This window comes from Bombyx mandarina, chromosome 01 (assembly GCF_030267445.1).
Source record: "Bombyx mandarina strain Sakado chromosome 01, ASM3026744v2".
In the NCBI taxonomy this organism is placed as follows: domain Eukaryota; kingdom Metazoa; phylum Arthropoda; class Insecta; order Lepidoptera; family Bombycidae; genus Bombyx; species Bombyx mandarina.
The window spans coordinates 19,818,539-19,841,253 of NC_143208.1; the positions used below are offsets into that span (position 1 = coordinate 19,818,539).

General features: G+C 37.2%; 1 protein-coding gene across 2 annotated transcripts in view; it reads left to right on the plus strand.

Moving 5' to 3' along the window:
* The window catches only part of pins (G-protein-signaling modulator pins), a 58,582-nt gene extending 36,527 nt beyond the window's left edge, over positions 1 to 22,055 (plus strand). For both annotated transcript variants that reach the window (XM_028171075.2, XM_089732040.1), the window contains exons 6-10: positions 1,193 to 1,384; positions 1,959 to 2,212; positions 15,381 to 15,576; positions 17,080 to 17,217; positions 18,978 to 22,055. In XM_028171075.2, the coding sequence (XP_028026876.2) occupies positions 1,193 to 1,384; positions 1,959 to 2,212; positions 15,381 to 15,576; positions 17,080 to 17,217; positions 18,978 to 19,034 (837 nt within the window). In that variant the 3' untranslated portion in view covers positions 19,035 to 22,055. The remainder of the gene's footprint in view (positions 1 to 1,192; positions 1,385 to 1,958; positions 2,213 to 15,380; positions 15,577 to 17,079; positions 17,218 to 18,977) is intronic.
* Positions 22,056 to 22,715: the final 660 nt, after the last annotated feature.

Here is a 22,715-nt window from a genome sequence, read left to right on the forward strand (position 1 = left end):
AATTATTTGTTCTCGTACACACACGTATCGAAACATAATAAATAATAAAACATTAAAAAAATGTAGTAAAAAAATTGTTTATGTAATTTTTACCTTTGACGAAAATTGAACTTTATATCGTACATATAAATATTAAATTATTTAGACATTAGAGGCAAATAATCTAATATTCATAATTTTAAAATAAAATTGGTTCTCTCATATTGTACTACGAAATCGATGCGGCTATTTTCGAATAAGGTTTCTTTAAATAATAAAGCTAATAGTTAACTCCAAGAAAAAGACAAAAAACAAAATAAGTAATTCCGTAAAAAAAAAATTGACCTAAACTACATCGAGAATAATCATAATGTTACAACATTACTGAGCTGTGCACTCATCTAATTATTGGATGTTTCAAATAGAAATTAAAAATATCGCTATTACATTACATCTCATACAGGAGCAATTCAGTTCGTGTCTCATTTAGCAGCTTAGTTTTTATAGCATATTATACATACATATTGTACATTTACAGCTATGATTATAGGTGGCATTTACGTTGTAGATGTCTATGGGCTCCAGTAACCACTTAACACCAGGTGGGCTGTGAGGTCGTACGCCCATCTAAGCGATAAAAAAAATGAAAGTTAAGATCTAACGGTGTCTCCTTATTACCACGGCACGCTTTGAAGACACTCCCTCTTCTCCTGAACAGCTTATTGACGACGTTACATTCAAAGGAAAGGTTGCAGAATTTTCCGAGCAATTGAAATGTGGGCGAACAAATCGTGATTCGTTCCGGGAGTACTAATACTTTGATGTGCGTTTGAATTCGGCGACAATCATCGGAGTCGTTTGTCAGTCGATACAGGCCGCGGTCGCGCTTGTACCGTTCTATGCTCGTATTGGAACTCTTCAAAGCATACACATACATCAATCATATTACGTTATTGAAACTTCACTTGAGATATAATTAAATAAATAAACAATTTTATATGTCCATGTGTATATGTGTGTAATTGTAGATGTGTATGGGCTCCAGGAACCACTTAGCACCAGGTGTACTCTGAGCTCGTCCATCCAATTAAGCAATAAAAAAAATAAAAAATTTTTTTTAGCACCACTGAAATACCCATGTAGGACGCCAACATTTTGAAGATTGTACTTAAAAAAATGTGATATTTAATCGCATTCGTGTTATTAATAACAGATCTGTGATGTGCTGGGGATGGCCACGGCACAGATGAACATCAACGACCTCCGCAAGGTGCTCGGGCTCCCGCCGCTCGCCGAGGCTGCCGCAGCTCAGCCCGCCCCGCCAGACCAAGCCGGCTCCAGCCAGACGCCCTTCAACGCCCTTCGTGTGAGGAGGCAGAGCATGGAGCAGCTGTCCCTGATACAAGTAATTTCTTCAATACTTTTTTTTCACATTTTGCCCTATTTTGTCATATAATTGTTGCACGGTATCCTTAATGTATCAGTTTTACAGATGGTAGGACCTCTTGTGTTACAGGTGGTAGGACCTCTTGTTTTACTGGTGGTAGGACCTCTTGTGAGTCCGCGCGGTACCACTACCCTGCCTATTTCTGTCGTGAAGCAGTAATGCGTTTCGGTTTGAAGGGTGGAGCAGCCGTTGTAACTATACGTGAGACCTTAGAACTTGTATCTCAAGGTGGGTGGCGGCATTTACGTTGTAGATGTCCATGGGCTCCAGTAACCACTTAACACTAGGTAGGCTGTGAACTCGTTCACCCATCTAAGCAGTAAAAAAAAGCCTCTATTTGTGAGGCAAGTGTGCTTTTTGACTTATGATAGTCATTGTTCAAATGCAGTTAGTTGGGTGGCGTTGACCGGTTGATACAATGAACACCTACCGTTTAATACATAGCAATATATTAAAGTATATTCATTATATTAAGATACACAAAACGAATTATCATAAATTATTATAATAAACTAAATAATGTATAACGCAGTTGACACCCGACGGTAAGAAGGACCCTGAGGACGCCCAGAAGAAAGCCGTGCTGATGCGTTCGGAATCCGAAGACAGCCCCATGGAGTCCTTCCTCGATTTGCTATCCAAATACCAATCCGAGAGGATGGATGAGCAGCGAGCCACCCTTGTGGAGACCAAAGAAATCCAAGAGACTCCCAAACCAACTGAGAAGCCGAAGCCCAGCTCCAGCAAACTGTTCCGCTCTTCTAGCAGCGGCAGCAAGCAGTACGAGTAAGTAATGTTACAGCTATCTCTTGTTACTCTGTATATTACTCTGTGTGATGCCATCCAGGCTTCCCTCTGGACCATCACACTTGAATAACTTTCAGGATAATTCGGGAAAGTAACTTATCCGGCTAACCGTTTGTCTCACTCACTAGCCCACGGACGCTTCGGACATGCAGTGGCACCTCTAGGTTCTTATAACTATTTAACATGCGTCTAGTCTCGTCTAAAGTAACAATAAAGATCTTAGTGGTTTGTCCATTGGAAATTACGCAAAAACGCGTCGAAAAGCGTACAAAGTTTGAGGATCGATTCATGCACTTATTATATGTACTAACCTCGAGGAGCTACCTTGGTTTGAGGCTCAGTCTAAGAGAATTTGCTAAAATTTGGCTTGGCAAAAGCAGTGCTACCACCGGATCGAAGACGCGACCCACTGAGAAGATCCGACAAGAAACTCAGTGTGTGTGGGTTAGTTCACTCGTCGAACTCTTCGTCGTCATCGACGACTTCGACGAGAATGGTGACCGGTGCTTGAGGCTCCTAAAAGCACCGAGAATGAATCTGGGGGATCCGACAAGACATGTTTCGGGTGGCGCCAGCTGTGTGTATTGCGCGATCGCCTGAGTTGGATATATATTATGTAGTTAGCGGTGCCCACGACAAATGAGTTATCGTGGAATTTCTACCTTTAACTCTATCAGCTTCTAACTTTAGTCTTATTTAAAAAAAGTAATTTAATACAACGAATGAAATGTAATCTTTCCATAAATATCTAAGAATAAACAGTAGATACAAAAAAATAATACAAGTCGCAGTTTCAAGATGCTACTTTCTAGTGCTTTTGAAAGCATAACGTCTACTTAAAGCTTAAAATGTTCACGAGACTTCAGTACTGGCAGCTGCACAACTTGTCGATAGGCTGATAAGAATGCAACGTAATGCAAAAAAGCCTATTACTTAAATTATTCTCAATGGGACGAGAAAGATGATGACGATGACGAATTGTACCTTAAAATACACTTGATGATTTATTTCCATGTGTATTTGTTAGCTCTGCCTGGAGGCTCTGAATATCAACAGATAAATCTCGCACCACGGATCGAACGTACAAACGATACGTTGCAAATAACTTATAGTTCGGCAAAACCTTTCACTTAAACTTTCTTGATCGTGTCGGATGCAACTTCCGTTTTCGAACTTAAAAAAACAATTTTGTTTTGAATGTACAATAGTTAAGTAAGTCAAACACTGCACTGCTTGTGAAGGACTTTGTTGGCTCGGAAGCGATTTGTTGTATTGAGTACACTCGACGGAAGAAAGTTTTTGCCTCCGCTTTATATATACACTTTCCTTTTATATTTGTCACACCAAACTTTGACAGCAGGATTGCGATCTACAAGTACCTACTACATCTAGGAATAAGGGGAACGATTTTGTGAGAAAGCAAAGGTTCGATTACGTTGTGGTTGAATACTGATATGCCGAAATATCAGCAAATTACTATCGCTTTATAAAATACTGTACCTGGCCCTATCAATTCGTAATAATATTTAAAACTTGATCTACATATTTAAAGTTGTTTCCGAGATGCACGAAACATGTTTAGACGTATATATGATCTATCGTGTCTGACTATATCAGAGTTTTACATAGGAGACAATTATTCGGGAAAAAAATGTGCTAAACACGTCACATTGAATAACGAACGGTGCGAGAAACTTCTGTGGAGTATTAACAGCACGTATACTAAATTTCAATACCATCAGGCAAATGGTACGTCACTCATAGAACAGGAACAAACTTACAAATGAACTTAGGAAGAGTGCGACTTGAAAAAATGTCTATTTCTGTTGCATCCATCGCTTAGTGCGACTCAAACATTGAAATTGTGACTATTGGGTTCTGGTAATGCAATCGAAACTTCGACGTCCATCTCTCATCTCCTCGCTGCGGGCGGCGGCGACATTTACGTTTTTTTTTGCGGGAACCGCTTAACGCTAATCCCTTCCTCGTTTCTACCTAGAAAAACCGCGGAGGGAATTCATTTCCGAACTAGAATTTGCGACGGAGATAATAATTTTTAAAAAGCGCTCTACTATAAAGCAGGAAATAAATATTGAAGCGGACTTGCATTGAATGATGTGATATTCCGATGGGACAATCTGACACAGATCGTTGTAGAAATAAAACATAACTTGGGTTTTAATTAAAGTTACTAAATAGACACAAACACGGAAAATTAAACAAAAAATAGTAATTACTGGTAATGTGACGTTCTCTCGTATACCAAACGGAAACTGGAATGGCAGTTACCTAAATCCCGTCAGTATCTGCCTCGATGTAGTCATGCGTTCTGGCGCATAGCACAGGACAGTCGTTGTTAAAATTTAATTGAAACTTCGACCTCGTATCTCAAATTGAGTGACGAAATCCACTTTGTTTAAAATTGGCTCGGGTAGCCACTAGCTCAACGCTAGATGGAACATGAACTCGTTCTTACAATTAAGCTAGAACAAAAAAACAGAATAATGGTAGACTATTTTTATTTAATAATGATCATCATCATTCGCCTGCTGTTCTCCCAGTGAGCTGGGGTCGACGCAACATGTTTTCTCCTTCTCTATTATACAGCATTTCTTCGCTCATTCCCCTCTCACAAATATCGTCTGTCACGCAATCCATAAATGTTTTCTTAGGTCTAAGGCTCTTCCTCTAAAACCTTTCACATTCATAATTAAAACTCTCTTAACAATCTCATTGTCATTTCGTCTCATCACATGACCATACCATCCCAAACGCGCACTTCTCAACTTCTCTGTCACAGGTGCCACTTTCAGGCTTCCTCTAGCATATTAATTCCTCATTCTATCCATTCTAGTTACTCCACAGATCCATCGCAACATTCGCATCTCTGCTGCATGCAATCGCCTTTAATCCGCCACTTTTGTTTAATAATGATAGCTACATTTTATTTAAAAAGTTGTTTGTCATCTGGATTTGATATTTTACGCAGGCAGCCAAGGTGCTTATACACAACCGTCTCTCTGGACATAACAATGTAACTGTAGTGTATTAGTGAAGTTACATTTTGGCCGTGTGGTGTCGACCTAGACTAGCATCACCCCTTCTCTTGGGTATCGTAAAATGTGGTTAAGCGATTCACCGGAGAATGAGCAGCAGCATCCTCTGAGTAGTTTATACTGCCAACAGGCATTTATTACTGGTGAATCGAATTCTAAACCCGCACGGTAGTTCAACCTACCTTTCCCTGTCGCAAAGCAGTTAAACGTGGCGGTTTGAAGGGTGCAACGACCGGTATACAATACACTTGAGACTTGGACCTCATGCATAAGACTGGGTTGCGACATTTACTTACTGTGTAATGTTTATGGACTCCGATAACCATAGAGCTACCGCTACATAGTGTCTATGAGCTTGTTTATCAGAAAAGCAATAGAAATAAGATTTATAAATCAACTTATTCTGTTTTTCATAAAATGAAATACATGATTAAGTTACACATACGCACGTTAGTGAACTCGCATGTTAGTTACCCAATACACGTGCATCGCTTGACTATTACAAAACAAAATAGTAACTTTACTCCCTAATCGCTGGCTCACGAGCTCAACCTGAGGCAGTTTGCTAACACTGGCCCTAGCAAGAGCAGTGTTTCGCTGCATCTACTACCGGAACTGATAAATTCAGAGACGCACCGACAAGAAACTCAATGGGTCCAATCTGTGGGCTAGCCCTACATCGAACTCTTCTACGAGGACGGTGACGGGTGCTTGAATAACCTAAAAGCATCGAGAACGGATCTGTGGATTTCACAAGACATGTTTTGGGCAACAGCGGCTTTGCGTTGCCCCGTCATGCGCGTCGCCTAGATCAGATATGTAATTAGAGGCGTCTTAAGAGTCGTCACCGTAATAGGGTTATGGTGTGCGCCGCTTTATCAAAGTAGCGTTCTGACACTCACTTAACTTACCTACTTACGCAATAATCTTAAGTACATATCTTAACTAAGTAAATGTCTCACATACATAAGTGTCTTAAGGAATATTACGGTTTTAGATTAAGGTCGTCGTGAAGATCAGCATTCCTCACGTACCACGATGCTCCGACGACTCTCCTGCAGAAACGAGATTCGATTACCTGGAGAGAATTAATGTGTGTACGAGGCGCGTTAGCTATCACTACACTTGCATAGGTTATGACGGAACGTATGCAAGTTTTGTGAGTGTCACCTTGTTACGAAGGAGAATTTAGAGTCGATCGAGTAAGAGCGCGGTTCGCGGACGGTTTTTATATTAAGAAAGAATGTCATTCATCTGTCGAAGTTGACGCCTAGGTACTTGGCCTTCGAGGCCCACGGTATGGGCTGGCCAAAGATTTTGATGGTGGAAATTAGTGGCCACGATATTTATCTATATATTCCTTCATCGAGCGTGAACACGAGCTTTATTCGTATTTACATGGTCAATAAGGTATCGTACGTATTGTAAGCTGACACGGGCCGATACCGCCATCTTTCCTATTTCTGCCGCGAACCTGTCATGCGCTCCCATTCGAAGGGTCGGACTGCTATAATATTATAAGCATAACTGAGACTACGGCCTTATCTCTTAAACGGGACGGTACCATTCGCGTTGCAAAGTCTGTCAGCTCCGGTAACTATTTAACACCAAATGAGCCATGAGCTCTATTACTAGTGGTAGGACCTTTTGTGAGTCTGCACGTATCGGTACCATCACCCTGCCTATTACTGCCGTGAAGCAGTAATGCGTGTCGGTTTGAAGGGTGGGGCAGCCGTTGTAACTATATATATATATATATATATATATTTATAACCACGCCACGTTAACTAGTCCTGTGGTAAGTTCGTAAAGAACTTGTGTTACAGGTACCAGATAACGGAAATAAATGTAAGATTTTTATTATACACATACATATATTTAATATACATCCATAACCCTGGAAAAGACATTTTATATTATTCATACAAAATATCTTCCCTTGGCGGGATTCGAACCCGCGACCACCTTGTGTAGTGACCATGTCACTTACCACTACAACAGACGGCCGTCAAAGACGTATTTGAGACCTTAGAACTTATATCTCAAGGTGGGTGGCGCATTTACGTTGTGGATGTCTATGGGCTCCAGTAACCGCTTAACGCCAGGTGGGCTGAGAGCTCGTCCACCCATTTAAGCTATAAAAAAAAACTCATTCGCACAGAGTAAAGAAAAGCGTAAATGTTAGATTTTAGTGATGAAATAAATAAAACTCCCATGTAATCACATGCCTGTCGTGGTTAGATGTAGTAAATCGGTGCCTAACGATTTAGTTAACTAATTACGGGCAAGCAGCAGAAGAGCCGGCCATACCCATAACTCAATGTAGTAAGCTTTCATCTAGTTATGTCTTTACACTTCGCTAAACCTCTATCAAGACCGCCTAGCGTGTGATCTTGATAGAGATATACTTAACATCATACACAAGGCCCCAAAATTTACGTGATTTTTTGTTAATATCACTTATGACGTCGTCGTGGCCTAAAGGATAAAGACGTCCGGTGCATTCGTATGAAGCGATGCACCGGTGTTCGAATCCCGCAGGCGGGTACCAATTTTTCTAATGAAATACGTACTCAACAAATGTTCACGATTGACTTCCACGGTGAAGGAATAACATCGTGTAATAAAAATCAAACCCGCAAAATTATAATTTGCGTAATCACTGGTGGTAGGACCTCTTGGGAGTCCGCACGGGTAGGTACCACCACCCCGCCTATTTCCGCCGTGAAGCAGTAATGCATTTCGGTTCGAAGGGCGGGGTAGCCGTCGTAACTATACTGAGACCTTAGAACTTATATCTCGAGGTGGGTGGCGCATTTACGTTCTAGATGTCTATGGGCTCCAGTAACCACTTAACATCAGGTGGGCTGTGAGCTCGTCCATCCATCTAAGCAATAAAAAAAAAAAAAAAACTTAAATGTCAATATTATATTATCTACATTCAAACACGTCTCCAGAAACGATCGATTAACCCTCCTAATTCAATTTCGGTAAAATTCTCATAGAATCAAACTCTGTTTTGTGTGATGTATGGTATGACCTTAGATTGTATGTATACGAGACAAGTAAAGTATTGCAGCTGTTCACGATTGTTCATTAGTTAGTGCTGTTGCTCAGCGTTCTGTGACGTCAATGTTGTTAAATGGCACAATATCTTCTGTAGACTGATAACCCTTTAGCGTGCTTCGCTGCGCCAATAATCGAATCACGAAAGAGTGCATTGAAAGTTAATCAAATTATATTTCTAAACCTTTCCAGTATTGTGTTAGGTCATGAACAGAATTCATAAATTTGAGCTCAATCGATCGAGTTATATGCAAGTTTATTATTTCCAACGAATCCCCTTGTTCACGCATCAGTATACAGGGTGTTACAAAACTACCCGTAAAGCTGAAAAGTTAAATGAGGCCCTATAACGAGTCCATTCGCAATATTGAAGAACCGTAGTAACGCCGTATAACATACCCCAAAAAATAAAATATTTTTAGGATATCGATTAGAAGATTTGAAATTGACAGTATGTTTTTTTTCCAACATGATTTTTTTTGAAGCCAGTACTTGAGTGTAATGACATTCTTGTACTGAGGTAGCAAACACTTATGAATGAAAAATAGAAAAACAATAAAGTAGATAATTATTAGGTAAAATAGTAACGTAGGCCTTGTTCCCTGACGGCTTTGATAATTATTGATATTTTTTACGGGGTGTTTTGTAACACGCTGTATAGCAGATCATAGCGCGAAGTGTGAGCATAGTATTAGTCTGTGTGTAATCAAAATAGAGCCGATTCACCGATCGCGACACCGTAAGCCTTTAAGGCCGCTCGCTGGCGTCACTTATCTATTTCGGGGATAACGAACGACATGGCTAATGTATTAAAACTTTATCGCACGATATTGATGTTACAGTCTGTTTTAGACCCATTTAAATATTAAAGTTTCACTGGTTACTCGTTTCCACGGGTTATTTCTGTTACGAAACGTTATCTTTGTGAAGCTCATGACTACCGAAGACAAAACGTAAGTTAGCTAGGTAGGAGTTTAATCGTATTATTAATCAACAAATACGAAGACATGTTTCTATAATTCTTCGTTCACATTTGTACCGAACTTATTTTAAATGGCTATATATAGCGCGTTCGCGAAATAGTCTATTTTTATTGTTTGAACAAAAGATTGTCGATTCGTTGTCTCTCGCCCCGTAAATATAATTATGTTATATTTCTCCGCGCAGGTTGAATTCCTGTAATTATTTATTAACTCACACGTAGTTCGAGTTTGTTGTTTTATACTCTTGGTTGTGTGACAGTCGCTATCATGCTCGTTTCAATATGAGACTCGTAAGTATGAACATCTGTACGTTATCTTAACATCATCTCGCTATCTGCCGCTTTGTCGACTTTTCAATGTTTTTCGGCTGCATGCTTGTTTAGGCTGGATGCACACACTTAAAGCTAAAGTTGTCCTAATGTGCCGGTCCAGAATAGAGGCATGGAAAATACCTAGTACATTATATTATTATGTAAATATGTAGATAAATTGTCTGTTTATACGTTTCGTTATTAACTACTATGAACTAAAGTAAATATACAGATGTCTTAATATTTGCTGATGTTTTCGCGAGCCTTAGAGGAATTATTTAAAACACAAAACATCAGACATTTGTAAATAAACCTCGCTGCGTACATTTTCATTCTGCAATTGTGTCAAATACTCAAATACGTTTCGTTACCGACTGTCATCGCAATCAAATTCGCTCTGTAGTGCCTAGTTCTTAAAATATTATATCTACTTGTTAATCAAAGTTCGATACCGATAAAGGAGATTCAAAGAAAGAGATTTACTGAATCAAACACCGGAAACGTGTGGAAATAGTTCATTCTAAAGCCGAATATAACGTGGTGAGAATTGAATATAAAGAAATAGAATGAAATGATAATGCCTGGAAGCATTTCGTAAAACAACACAGCTGTTCCAAGTGGAAAGGTGAAACCCAGTATCGAGTGGCGTGATGGTAAATAGTATGTTGACGACTTATAAATTATTTTACAAATTACGGATACCCTGTGGTTTTCACTCTCATAGATAACTTTTCCTACACTAAATGTGAGAAAGAGCTTAAAGTCTACTCGGTGTTAAGCGGTTACTAGAGCCCATAGATATCACAATGACGCCGAGAACCTTAAAACATGATATCGGAGTCGCAATTTTACTGTGCAATGGCTATCTACCATTCAAATCGAATGGCATGACTGAACGTTTTCCGACAGGACGGTGGTACCTAACCGTGCGGGCTTCATACGCCCTGTCACCAATAATTATCCAAACTTATTTTATTTTCGGTGACTAAAGTATTTATGATAAATTAAATTTAAAAAACAATCTAATTAACTTAATACTTTAATAAACCGTTTAAGTAACCTTGAAACACTAAGGAACTATGAGGATCGTGAATATTAGCATTATTTTCATCTTGACTACACGTAATACACCTTAGGTCCTCTGAAGATGCTTATTACAAACGTTATATGGTGTAGAACCGAAATGCAAAAGTTGACCAATATAGTAATATAAAAGATAATAAAACAATATTCGCGTATCAACAAATCACCAGGTCTGCTGAGAGCCTTATTTGTTCGTCACTTGAACGCGAGCGTGATCATTCCGCCACGTAGCTCTGGGCAGGGCGGCAGTTTTCATTCGACTCTCGTGATCTCGTCGCGGTACCACGGATCACGGAGTTATAAATAATAACGCACAGTGTTTTATTACTTTTATTTATTATTAACTATGAAGGCTTGTAACAAGGATTTGATGGCGTACGTATCAATCAGTTTTCTAATTTTACTATTTTCAACATTTTCTTTGAAAGGAAAATGTTGCATATTTATATGTAATATTTTGTATTTATATGTAATAATGTCAAATTAGATAATTATATATTATTAAAGAAACACCTGGAATATTGTAAATTATTTTGTTAGTTAGTTAGCTAGTGATTTAGGCAGCTTAATGACATCTTTTTTATATTCACAGCAAGGATCGTGTTTTTAAATTATTAGTTGAAAATAAATACGATTTTATGTAACAGAAAAAAACACAATTTAGTTTCTTAGAAGTATTTATCGTTTATATAATATTTTATAGTAGATTCGCGATTGGTGAATAGTATTTAAATTACATATGAATTGAATATAATCGTTTTGAACGCTTCAAATCCACTAATTTTCGTGATAGCGATCTTACAGCCTTGGTTCTTTTAGTTAAATAAAATAGAGAGTGAAAAATGCGAGCTACCTACGGTTTCTAACATTGCGTCAACTTTATAACATTATCTATATATTAATACGTGAAGCAAAAACTTTGTACCCCTTTTTAAGAAAATAGCGCAGACGGAGAATTACGACATTTCCCACACTTATAAGAGAATATATAGGAGTGCAGAATGTTAATAAAAATTAAATCAGTAAAAAAAAACATTACACACCTACTATTACACCATTACACTACAATGCACACAACACATACATATACATACATACTCTCTGTTTATTGTCAAACTTTTGTTAATATTCAAAGTCTGTGATCAAATTGAGAATAGATTAATATTGTTTGTCTTTAGTGTAGCCTTGACGAAATCTGTGATTATATAAGCATAATAGTGTTTGACAATAAAACCATAATAATGCCCAAAATATTGAAATAATAAGTATAATTTCAATTAATTATAGTCGAAATTCGAGTACTGAGGGACCACTCGTAGATGGTAAAGACATCGTTACAGCGTTAACTATGTTCTGAAAGCAACTTGACTGTGTTTTGACAACAACTTCGTTAAATGCAGTTCGTCTCCTAGACCTTGAGAATGTTATGGTCTGTAACTTTCGATTTTTATGCACAACGTCACCTTCCCCTTTCGTCTCCCCTCTTGATTCAGCAATGATTATTAAATTGTTGAAAATGAGATTTATGTCTCCTTTACTCTGTTATTTCAGGAATCATTAACTATTAAGAAATCATGCAATATAAGTAAAAAAAACATACTGTAAATAGGAAGTATGTTAACCAGAACATAGTAAACAATATCAGATTGTGCCAATTGGAATTAGTGAGAAAGTTGAGTTAGACAATAATATTAGCGCTACGGTGATGATGCGTAAGTCTAGTTGGGGGGGACCGAGGGATAAGTTATGAACCACCTCTCATTTTTTAATATATATGTTTGAAAGTTGTAATTAGGGCGCACTAAATCTTCTATAAAATTTTCAAACACTTTCCAGAAATACTTCATTGGCTTCATGTTAAATAACAAAAATAGACAGTTTTGTTTCCTCGAAACGACGTCCCACTGTGAAAATTAACATGATTGTATAATGTAATATAATCTTCTTATTTCTTATTTTCGGAGTATAGTTTTATACTTAATGTGTGTTAAACTTTGAGCATTTATCGAATAATGTTTATTTATATAGCTTCAAAGGTTTCGCAATTAATTGTAACGACATTTCTCTCTTCGGATCCCTTAGTAATTGCAAACTGAAACTTACCAGGAATTTGTGATTATTATTTACCTTCAGAATTTAACCTAGCGAGAAGTATTTTTTTTAGTGTTGTCAGTAATTAAATCAAAATCTATTACTGTACTCTCGTTTGTTTGAAAAAATGTTTGAGATCATTATTTTTTTAAACATAGTTGACAGTGTAGCGTAGATATCATATCTACAATATATTTTTGTAATAACAAAAAGCTTGTATAATCACAAGTGTTCTGAAGAGATGTTTGAGATAAAGTCGTCAACATAGCCATCACGCCACTCGCTACTGTGTCCCACCTTACCACTTGGAACAGCTGTGTTGTTTGGCGGGATGTTCCCAGGCATCATTTCTTTCTATTCCTTTATATACAATTTTCGCCACGTAATATTCGGAATTAGAATGAACTACTTTCCGCACATTTCCGGTGTTAAATTCAGGAAACAAAAAAAAAAAATACGCCATTAATCTCCAAATTTAGCAACAGAAACTTTACACCTAAATTTAATGTCTACCAAGCAAAATGAAATCGTAAAAATTATTATTCACTTATAAATATTTGAAAAGAAATCTGGTATTCGTTCTTTGCACACTCTCGAAGGCTTTAGGGGACGCATTACGTATCTATGACGCCAACAACGCCTTTGAATCCCCTTCATCAGTATCGAACTTTGATTAACAAGTAGATATAATATTTTATGAACTAGGCACTACAGAGCGACTTTAATTGCGATGACAGTTAGTAAAAAAATGTATTGGACACAATTACAGAATGAAAATGTCTAGATGAGTTTGTGACTATTACACACTTTGTATGTCAAATATACAAGATTGTTCATACGTTATTTGTGAAACAGTTGTGGCACCATATTCGGATCATCTACAAATGCACTAATTGAATAGAATCGTAATGTTTTATTTTGACTGAAGTGTACAATCCGCACTCCTGACCGTGCAGACGTTAATACCTGTTTTATTAGACACTGTCTTGTTGTTATTTTTTCCTTTAAACATTCTCCCGTCTGCACAAGTCCTGACTTTCCAATCATGCTTTTTTTTAATTGACGGTACCGCTATTCGCCAGTGTTCATCAGATTTAAATTCAAAATACGCTTCGAGTCAATATAGCATATTTGTAAGCGTGTCGCAACCGTATTGCTTGTGACGTTGTCTTGTATAATACTAAACGTTCAAAGATTATATTTAGCATACGCTAATTTTCCATTCACGGCGTCTTTTATACGCAGCTTGTCTTCGTTTCGAGATAGTTGTTTTATTATATTTAATAGTCGTGACGCAAAATGAGTGGGAACATTTCCAGACATTTGCCGCAAGCTAATGCAGTTTCTGTGGATAACAAACTTTCCCTAGAATTCCAAGATAGTCATATCAGTCAGACTTCAAAGTAAGCTTCGAAAATTGTATAGACTTATAAAATATTAGATTGTGAGTAAAATAAGAGGTTATATTATTTTACAAGTCTTTGTTCCGAGTATATTCATGTTATTTTGTGTAAAAGGCCCTTAGAAATGAAGGTCGATATTGTTGTATTACAATGATAACACGCTTGTGAAGGTATATGCTATTTATATTTGTTAGATGCGGTGAAATTGTGTGCAGGACTAATGGATTTTTATTGTTGCGCTTATTAAAACAAAAACACATAAAATCTATCCCTTTCCCGGTTATCGAGTGTTGGAAGAATCAGTGTGGCGCACGTGAACCGTATTGCCGATATTAGTCAACTTAGTACATACGTTCTCTATTAAATTACAACGCCTATGACTTTTGTTCCATTTTTTTCTGTATAGATTTTGTTATGCTATCGGCGGTACTTAGTTCTTATTAGAGAGTTAATAAAACTGTCAATACGCGCCTTAACTCTGCTGTATTTTCTAAAATCCGCGAATCGAAGACATGCTCTTTAAGCCACTGTACAGCATAAATTTTCTAATGTTTCAAATACTTTATACCTATTTGACAAGTAAAACTTTAATGGTCCGTAAGTTGAATATAATAAATTTGAGATTAAACCGTAAATATGTTTTTAATCACAACTAGCGCTATGTTTTTAATTTCCCTTTTTTGTCATTTTTGGCTACCTATATGAAAAGACCCTTAGGGGCTACCCCTGGCTCCACACTGACTGATGGGCTATCACAACTTGTGGGGCTCAACCTGAAAAAACATGCTAACATCTGCCCTAGCAATAGCAGTGCTCCGCTGAATCTACGATCGGAACGAATTTTATGTGCGGAAACAATAACATCCCTCTATCGAGGGTGGCTTCTAGGTACTTGACCTTCGCTGCCCACGGTATAGGGTAACCTAATCTAAAGAGTGATGGAGGGATAGCGTTCCTGCGCTTAATATGAAAAAAGATGTCGGGGAGGAATTTTTTTTTATATAAAGTTATATTTAGATTAAACGTAACTTTAAATATGTTCACTACTGCTCGCGTTTGGTAACATTTTATAAAAATGCTGACATTGTCAATAGCTTGGTGGTGATTTTTTATGCATTTGCTCGTACGCCAACGTCGTCCAACTGATATTTCAGTTCGAACGAGGCGCTCTTGGACATGATCACCGATCTCCAATCCGAGCGCATGGACTCCCAGCGCGCCGAGCTGCGCCCGATTAAAAAGAAGCTGTCCAAGGAAATGAAGGGGACCTCGCTACCCGGCCTCCGCACCGCCCGCGTCGCCGGCGCCAAGCCGGAGGACGATTTCCTCGACATGATTGCTCGTGTACAGGTATTTTTTTTAGAATAATACTATTTTTTTTTATTGCTTAGATGAGTGGACGAGCTCACAGATCACTTGGTGTTAAGTGGTTACTGAAGCCCATAGACATCTATAACGTAAATGCGTCACCCACTTTGAGAATAAGTTCTAAGGTCTCAAGTATAGTTACAGCGGCTGCCACACCCTTCAAGCCGAAACGCATTACTGCTTCACGGTAGAAATAGACAGGGTGGTGGTACCTACCCGCGCGAACTCACAAGAGGTCCACCAGTAGTTACGCAAATTATATTATGCGGGTTTGATTTGTATTACACGATGTTATTCCTTCACCGTGGAAGTCAATCGTGAACATTTGTTGAGTACGTATTTCATTAGAAAAATTGGTACCCGCCTGCGGGATTCGAACACCGGTGCATCGCTTCAACACGAATACACCGGACGTTTTATCCTTTAGGCCACGACGACTTCAAATTAATGAACTTCAAGTCTATCTTTGGTAGATCGTGTTGTAGGCCTGCACAGGTAATTACAACCGACTCTGCTATAAAAATCGCGCGCTCTGCATTTAAATGCGTTTAAACTCTGAGTTGTTATTCTATTATAACAGTAACTTTAATTGCATGTAAGATGTTTCTACGGTAATCATAAAAGCGTTAGCGATATAAGACTAATTCATGATGAACATACGAATGTAGCCACGTGCTCCTGCTCCGTATATTGCTCAGGAATAGGAAATACTTTTTTTAGATGAAAAGTATCCTGTGTCATTTACTGTACTCCGGACAACATGTAGGCAAAAGTTCATGATGAGTGGTTGTGTAATTGAAATATGGAAGCGGAACAAACAAATTCACCACGACAAGTAAATAATATTCAAATGGATATGGATAGAAGGCATTTGTGAATCTACGAGAAACGATAAGAGAAACTGAATATTATCATAGTCTTGGGATCGCTTTTATAACAATTGGAGTTCGCACCCCGCATTCATGACATTCACAAAGGGTCTATAGGTTTCGGTGGTCCTCTGAACTTCTCTGCCCATGTATCCCAAAGCTTAATAATTTAATAACACCATAAATATGATTTCAGCTACATCAGCTTGTCTGGTTGGCCGTCATTAGTAATATGTTTAGTTCGATGGGCGAGGTGGCTGCCATTTTAATACAAATGCCCCACTTATCTATTTATTGCCTTCATGAATATTCTATGGTTAATATAAAATTATATGCAATATGTTTAAAGGAGATTTTTACTGGTGGTAGGACGTCTTGTGAGTCTGCACAACCACCACCACCACCCCGCCTATTTCTGCCGTGACGCAGTAATGCGTTTCGGTTTGAAGGGTGGGGCAGCCGTTGTGACTATATTGAGAGCTTAGAACTTATATCTCAAGGTGGGTGACGTTGTAGATGTCTATGGGCTTCAGTAACCACTTAACACCAGGTGGGCTGTGAGCTCGTCCACCCAACTAAGCAACAAACAAATAAAGTAAATTTATTTAATTCCCAGGGCACCCGGCTCGACGATCAACGGACCGAGATGCCTCGTCCCAAGGCCGACCCTCGTCCCAAGACCGTGCCCGATGACGATTTCTTCGCTCTGATCATGAGGGCCCAGTCTGGACGTATGGAGGACCAACGAGCTGCCGTAATATATAATTTCATTTTAGTGAACTCGATAGGCAATCTGAATTGTTTCTGCTACAAGAATCACATGAACCGATAGCCGATGTTTCAATGCAACGGACGGTCCGATTTTATGTTTGAAAGAGGCTATAACAGGCAATACATTTTTGTGCGATATCAACAATCTTATTTAACAACGTAAAAATATTACGGTTTTTTTTAATGTTGATAAATCATTTATTACCCTAATATTAACAAAAGAAATTAAGAAAGTATGATAGTTTAATATTTGCTACACATTGGCTATTTGTTAAAAAAAAGTTGTATAGTCAAATGACTGTTATCATTTTAGTCCACTTAGGCATATTGGATTTAAACGGAGTAAAGTATAAAAAATCATTATGTAAATTTACAACAGATTTGGTGTTTTTTTTTCAAAATTCTATAGTTACTAAAATAATCAAGTTTGTAATAAAAACCGAAAAATAATATACATATATTTATATATATATATTTATTGTAAATGTACTTAACACTTCATAAACTTTACTACGGCGTAATTTTGGCAACATTATTACGTTTTAACAATATCTTTTAACATCGGGATAGTGTGTAATAACATGATAAGAGTTACACTTGAAACTAAACCAAAAAAATACTGATAACGGCGCGTTTAATGCGACAAATAGTGTTTTGTGTTACGAGTCTATTTGTATACACTTCACACCCGAAATGTTATAACGTGATTATGTTCCATTTAATTTATTGACTTCATGTACAATGCCCTGAAGTAACCTGAACAATTCTTGAAAAATAGTACATAATAAATCCGTTTAAATAATAGTTCAAATCTAATTTTATGAAATTCCTATCTGATTACGGTCTAATTAATTAAAGAAAAATAAATTAAATTAAAAAAAGAATTTTGCTCTAATTAAGTTGTACACAGATAGACAGGTATAGATCAAGTTACAATCGTTAACACATCGTATTCCACTAGAAGGGATAGTATATGTCGGCACAACGTTACTATTTAGTTAATCAAAAATGGTTGAAATTAATTGATTCCTTGATCTGAATGAGATATGATGAGAATTCATGACTAAGCTACCCCCACTTTTTACTATAAATACGAGTGACTATTGTCGCACAAAGTACACGTCATTACGGATCCTCCCGATCCACTGACGGTGCTTTTAGGTACCTCAAGCACCGGTCATCGTTCTCGTCGAACCCGTCGCTCGACGAGTAAATTAGCCCACAGACACAGCTCAATGAGTTTCTCACCGAATCTTCTTAGTGGGTCGCGTTTCCGATCCGGCGGTAGATTCTGCGAAGCACGGCTCTTGCTACGGTTCGTGTTAGCAACGTCGGTAGGTTTGAGCTCCGTGAGCTCAACGTAACGAGTAACGACTAGCTCGACAAATCTAGAATAATCCCTCGTTACTAGTTTACTAGAATAGGTAGGGAAAGAAAAACGCACAAAACACTCCGGCTCGAGCAGTCGAATGGAGCAGAGCTCTCCGTTGTCATCGTTATACACTTGAAATGTAATATGTATATGGAATTCATTGGAAAACTGATTTTTAATTACTGTCACTATGGAAGGCAACGATAATGATGAAGAGAATTTTTAAAACGCCATGGAACCAGCCTTTCTCTCATATATTATAATTTAAGAAATCCAAAAAAAACGATACATAAGAGATGTGCATTTCACCATCGAGCCGCGAAACTATCTTAATGGGCTTAATTATAAATTTATGTTTCTAAAAATTTCAGATTCCGAAGCCAGCCGAGAACCGACAGAGCAAGCCGGCCCCCAAGCCGCGTAAATAGCTATTGCACCACGAAGTGCTCATCTAAAGAGCACAAAGTTGATTCGATCGGACGCCGCCGCAGAAACACTGAGAACCATCCAACATGATCAGGACAACATCGAGCGGCGCAACCACGATTCGAACAACTAGAGTTGGCATTGACCAACCAACCAACCAAGCAAATAAATCGTCTTCTCGCATTAAAACTGTATAATCTCAAAACTTACTAATATTACAGGAGAGTGTTTTAAAGGTTTAATATGTAATATTTTTAATATTAATCATATTTGCAACATTTATTTTTTATTTTTTACCAGTTACATTAACTGTATTTTAAATTAAGATAAAATTATGTATTAATTTTGTTAATAGTAGTCAAAACATAGGCAAAGTAAAAAAAAACTGGAAAGAAAAATACTGGTGATACCAAAGGTTTACGCATATTAACTCAATTTCGAATATTATTGGAAAATGTACACTTTTAATGCGAAAAGGCGAAATGTCATAAAAGACGCCACGTACGACTTAATTCTGTCTGTTTATCGAACGTTCGATCGTTTGTTACAAATCAGGGTAAAGCTTCTCACGTTAACCAAAAGAGGATTTCATGGTTGTGATTGAGATTATTATTGAGACATTGTGTCTAAATGAGTCAAGGACGTTAGTGTCAGATGTAACAAACGAACGGTCACGATGAACCTTGTTTCAAAACATATAATTGTATTTTAGCGCCGTTGCGCATCATGAATGTTGTGTACGTAGTTAGAATTAGTGTTTCAAGTGATTGTTTGGGAAAGTTATAAATTTTTTCGAGGTCTTCGCATTCAAAAATCCCTTCCAAATATATATTGATATAAATAAATACAAATATTGATGTTAGAAAGATATCGCTTATTGTTTTACATTGAGAAGACGGTGGTTTATTAAATTAACTATCTAAAATATTTGGAGAACTTTCTGAAATTAAACACATATCCCAAGTTAACATAAACCGTAATAAGTTATTTAAAATTATCTGCCTATGTCCCTCATTAAAACTTCACAAGCAGGCGCTTTCTCCTATATTCTCGGTGTAAAACATATCTACTATCAAAAATAAATAAATAAAATATACATATATCTAAGTTCTTACATATTAATGTGTCAAAACATATTTATTAAAAATATGTAATGTATGGTCATACTTGATGTGATCCCGTAGTATGAACTCAAGTGTACGAGTGGTATAATGCCACTACATACTGCTGGTATAACAATGTGTTCTCGTACTGTGTTTTATTCTTGGACGAGTCCGAATATCTCGGTGCTTTAACCAATTTAACTCATTATTAAAATATTATAGACTAATAAATGTGTCAAACAAACATATATGTAGCTATATATTATATATATTTTGACGTAAGGGTTTTCAGAGTTATTGATGTGAGCTTAGATAAAATCACAGCATAAACTATAGACAGTAGGGGCTGATTTGCAGAGAGAGAACATTTTAAACGTGAAATCTGATTATGTTGTGCATAATAATATTGTAGGGACGATATCGGACGATAATTAGAAAGATAGTGGCCTCGTTATAACACATTCTCCTGTTATTATCACTACTTATCAAGAAACTGCCCTCAGTAAGTCAGCCATCATGCCAACACTGCTGACAATTAATTATTGACGTAGTTAGTAAAGAAATCTTGTTGTTAAATGTAAATGTTAGTCGTAAATCAAATTTACTAAGTTGTACGGCACAAAGCCTAGTATATATTATTATTATTATTACCGCTTTACGTTTTGACGGGGGTGCATCATAATGTTATTATTGGAAATATTGAGAATATTTAAAACCTGAAATTCAGACTACTATTGTTAGAATCAATCTATAGGTAAAATAGCGGTAGGCAGCGGCTTGGCTCTGCCCCTGGCATTGCTGAAGTACATGGGCGACGGTAACCACTCACCATCAGGTGGGCCGTATGCTCGTCTGCCTAAAAGGGCAATAAAAAAAAACATGGTTTCGTTATTTATTAATTTCGATTATGCATCTTGTCTGACCTTTAAATTTGATTTTCTAGTTCTGTTTGTTCCTACTGAATATTGACTCAACCTCACATTTAGATAATTAAGTTATTTGACCATTGTTTTGTAACAAGACCTGTGACTTTGGACTATCAGACACTGATTATTTTACCTATAAAGTTGTAAATAGCTTTACAACCCTTTTTTTGTGTTTTATAAATATCAATTATTTTTACTTTTCTATCGATTTCATCACAATAATATTTTTATATATTTTGGACAGTTTACATATTTTATTGGTACTACTTTTAAGACGATGTATTTTTTGATAATATTATTGTTGTTTTAAGCAAGCCTGTTCTATTTTACATATTACAAGCGATAAATGATTACATCTCTATGTGGTTGTAAATCTTCAGAATGTCCACCGATATTGATGTCATAAATAAAATGGTATTTGTTTTTCTTATAATGTAATCATTGTGTCATTTTAATAGATAGCTATGCACGTAATAAGAATACTGAGGTAATTGCAACTTAAAATCTATATAGAACATAAATGTGTAATCTAAAACATTCCTTTTCGTGGTGAATTGTATTAGTTAATATAATATAACATAAAGTAATTATATATCGATGCAAATGAACGCGATGATGATGCATTGATGAGAGTAATAAAGTACACGGTTATCGGATGCGACTAATGATTCCTGCTACTCGCGATGATGCTAATGCTGTGCACTGGTCGGTTTTCACAACTGCTCTGTGCTTAGTGCGAATTTTTTAACGTTCTCGATAGCGTAGAAGTTAACTCTAAATTTGTATTGAATTGGAACGCTTGCCTACGTTTGCCGCTAGGGGCGCTGTTCTATTCGCACTAAGCACTGATCTCATGCGTTACGATGTGTGTCGATATATAAAGCATTTAATGTTATGTATATTCCATTCCATGTGCATTTCAGATATCATAGCCAATGATGTATGTGTCTAAAAGTTGTCAAAAGATCTCCAGTAAATAAATGTAAAAAATATACATCAGCCTTCATCATTTCTTTATCCTTTAATTTTAAGTTCTTTAAACTCGACCTCGTTCTGTCTTCTAAACTGTGTAATAACGCGAGTGTACGACTACTTGAATATAATTTTGATGTCCTTCCCGTAGAGGAAATTCTAGAAAACATGATCCCCAATATTGTTCTTATTGTCATATAAGACAAACATATCCTGTTCCTTAATGAGTATACAAACGTTGCTTTTTCGTACCTAATCCCTTCCTACCCCCGATGCTAGTGTTGCCTCCACACAGAAGTAGATATAGTACATGCCTATTTCTAACGCGAAGCCAGCGTACAAACAGTACAGTGTAATGGAATCTTGTCAATATCTTTTCAGGGGTTCAGAAAGCCGTTTAACATGGGAATCATCGCGAGCTCAACTACCTATCATACCTAAACATTGGTCGCGAATCACAATACACCCGTGGGATCTTTCAAATCGATGATCGTATACTGCAACTTCTTATTAAATCTATCAATGGGGAACGCGACAGTTATATTTTTCACAATTTCGGTGAAATGACCAATTTCTCCGAACGCAATACGATTTTATGTATTAATAATGTTTATTAGTAGGTATCCTAATTCAATTGACAAGGCAGCTCGAGTTTAAACTATGGAATGACCACTGCCGTAGC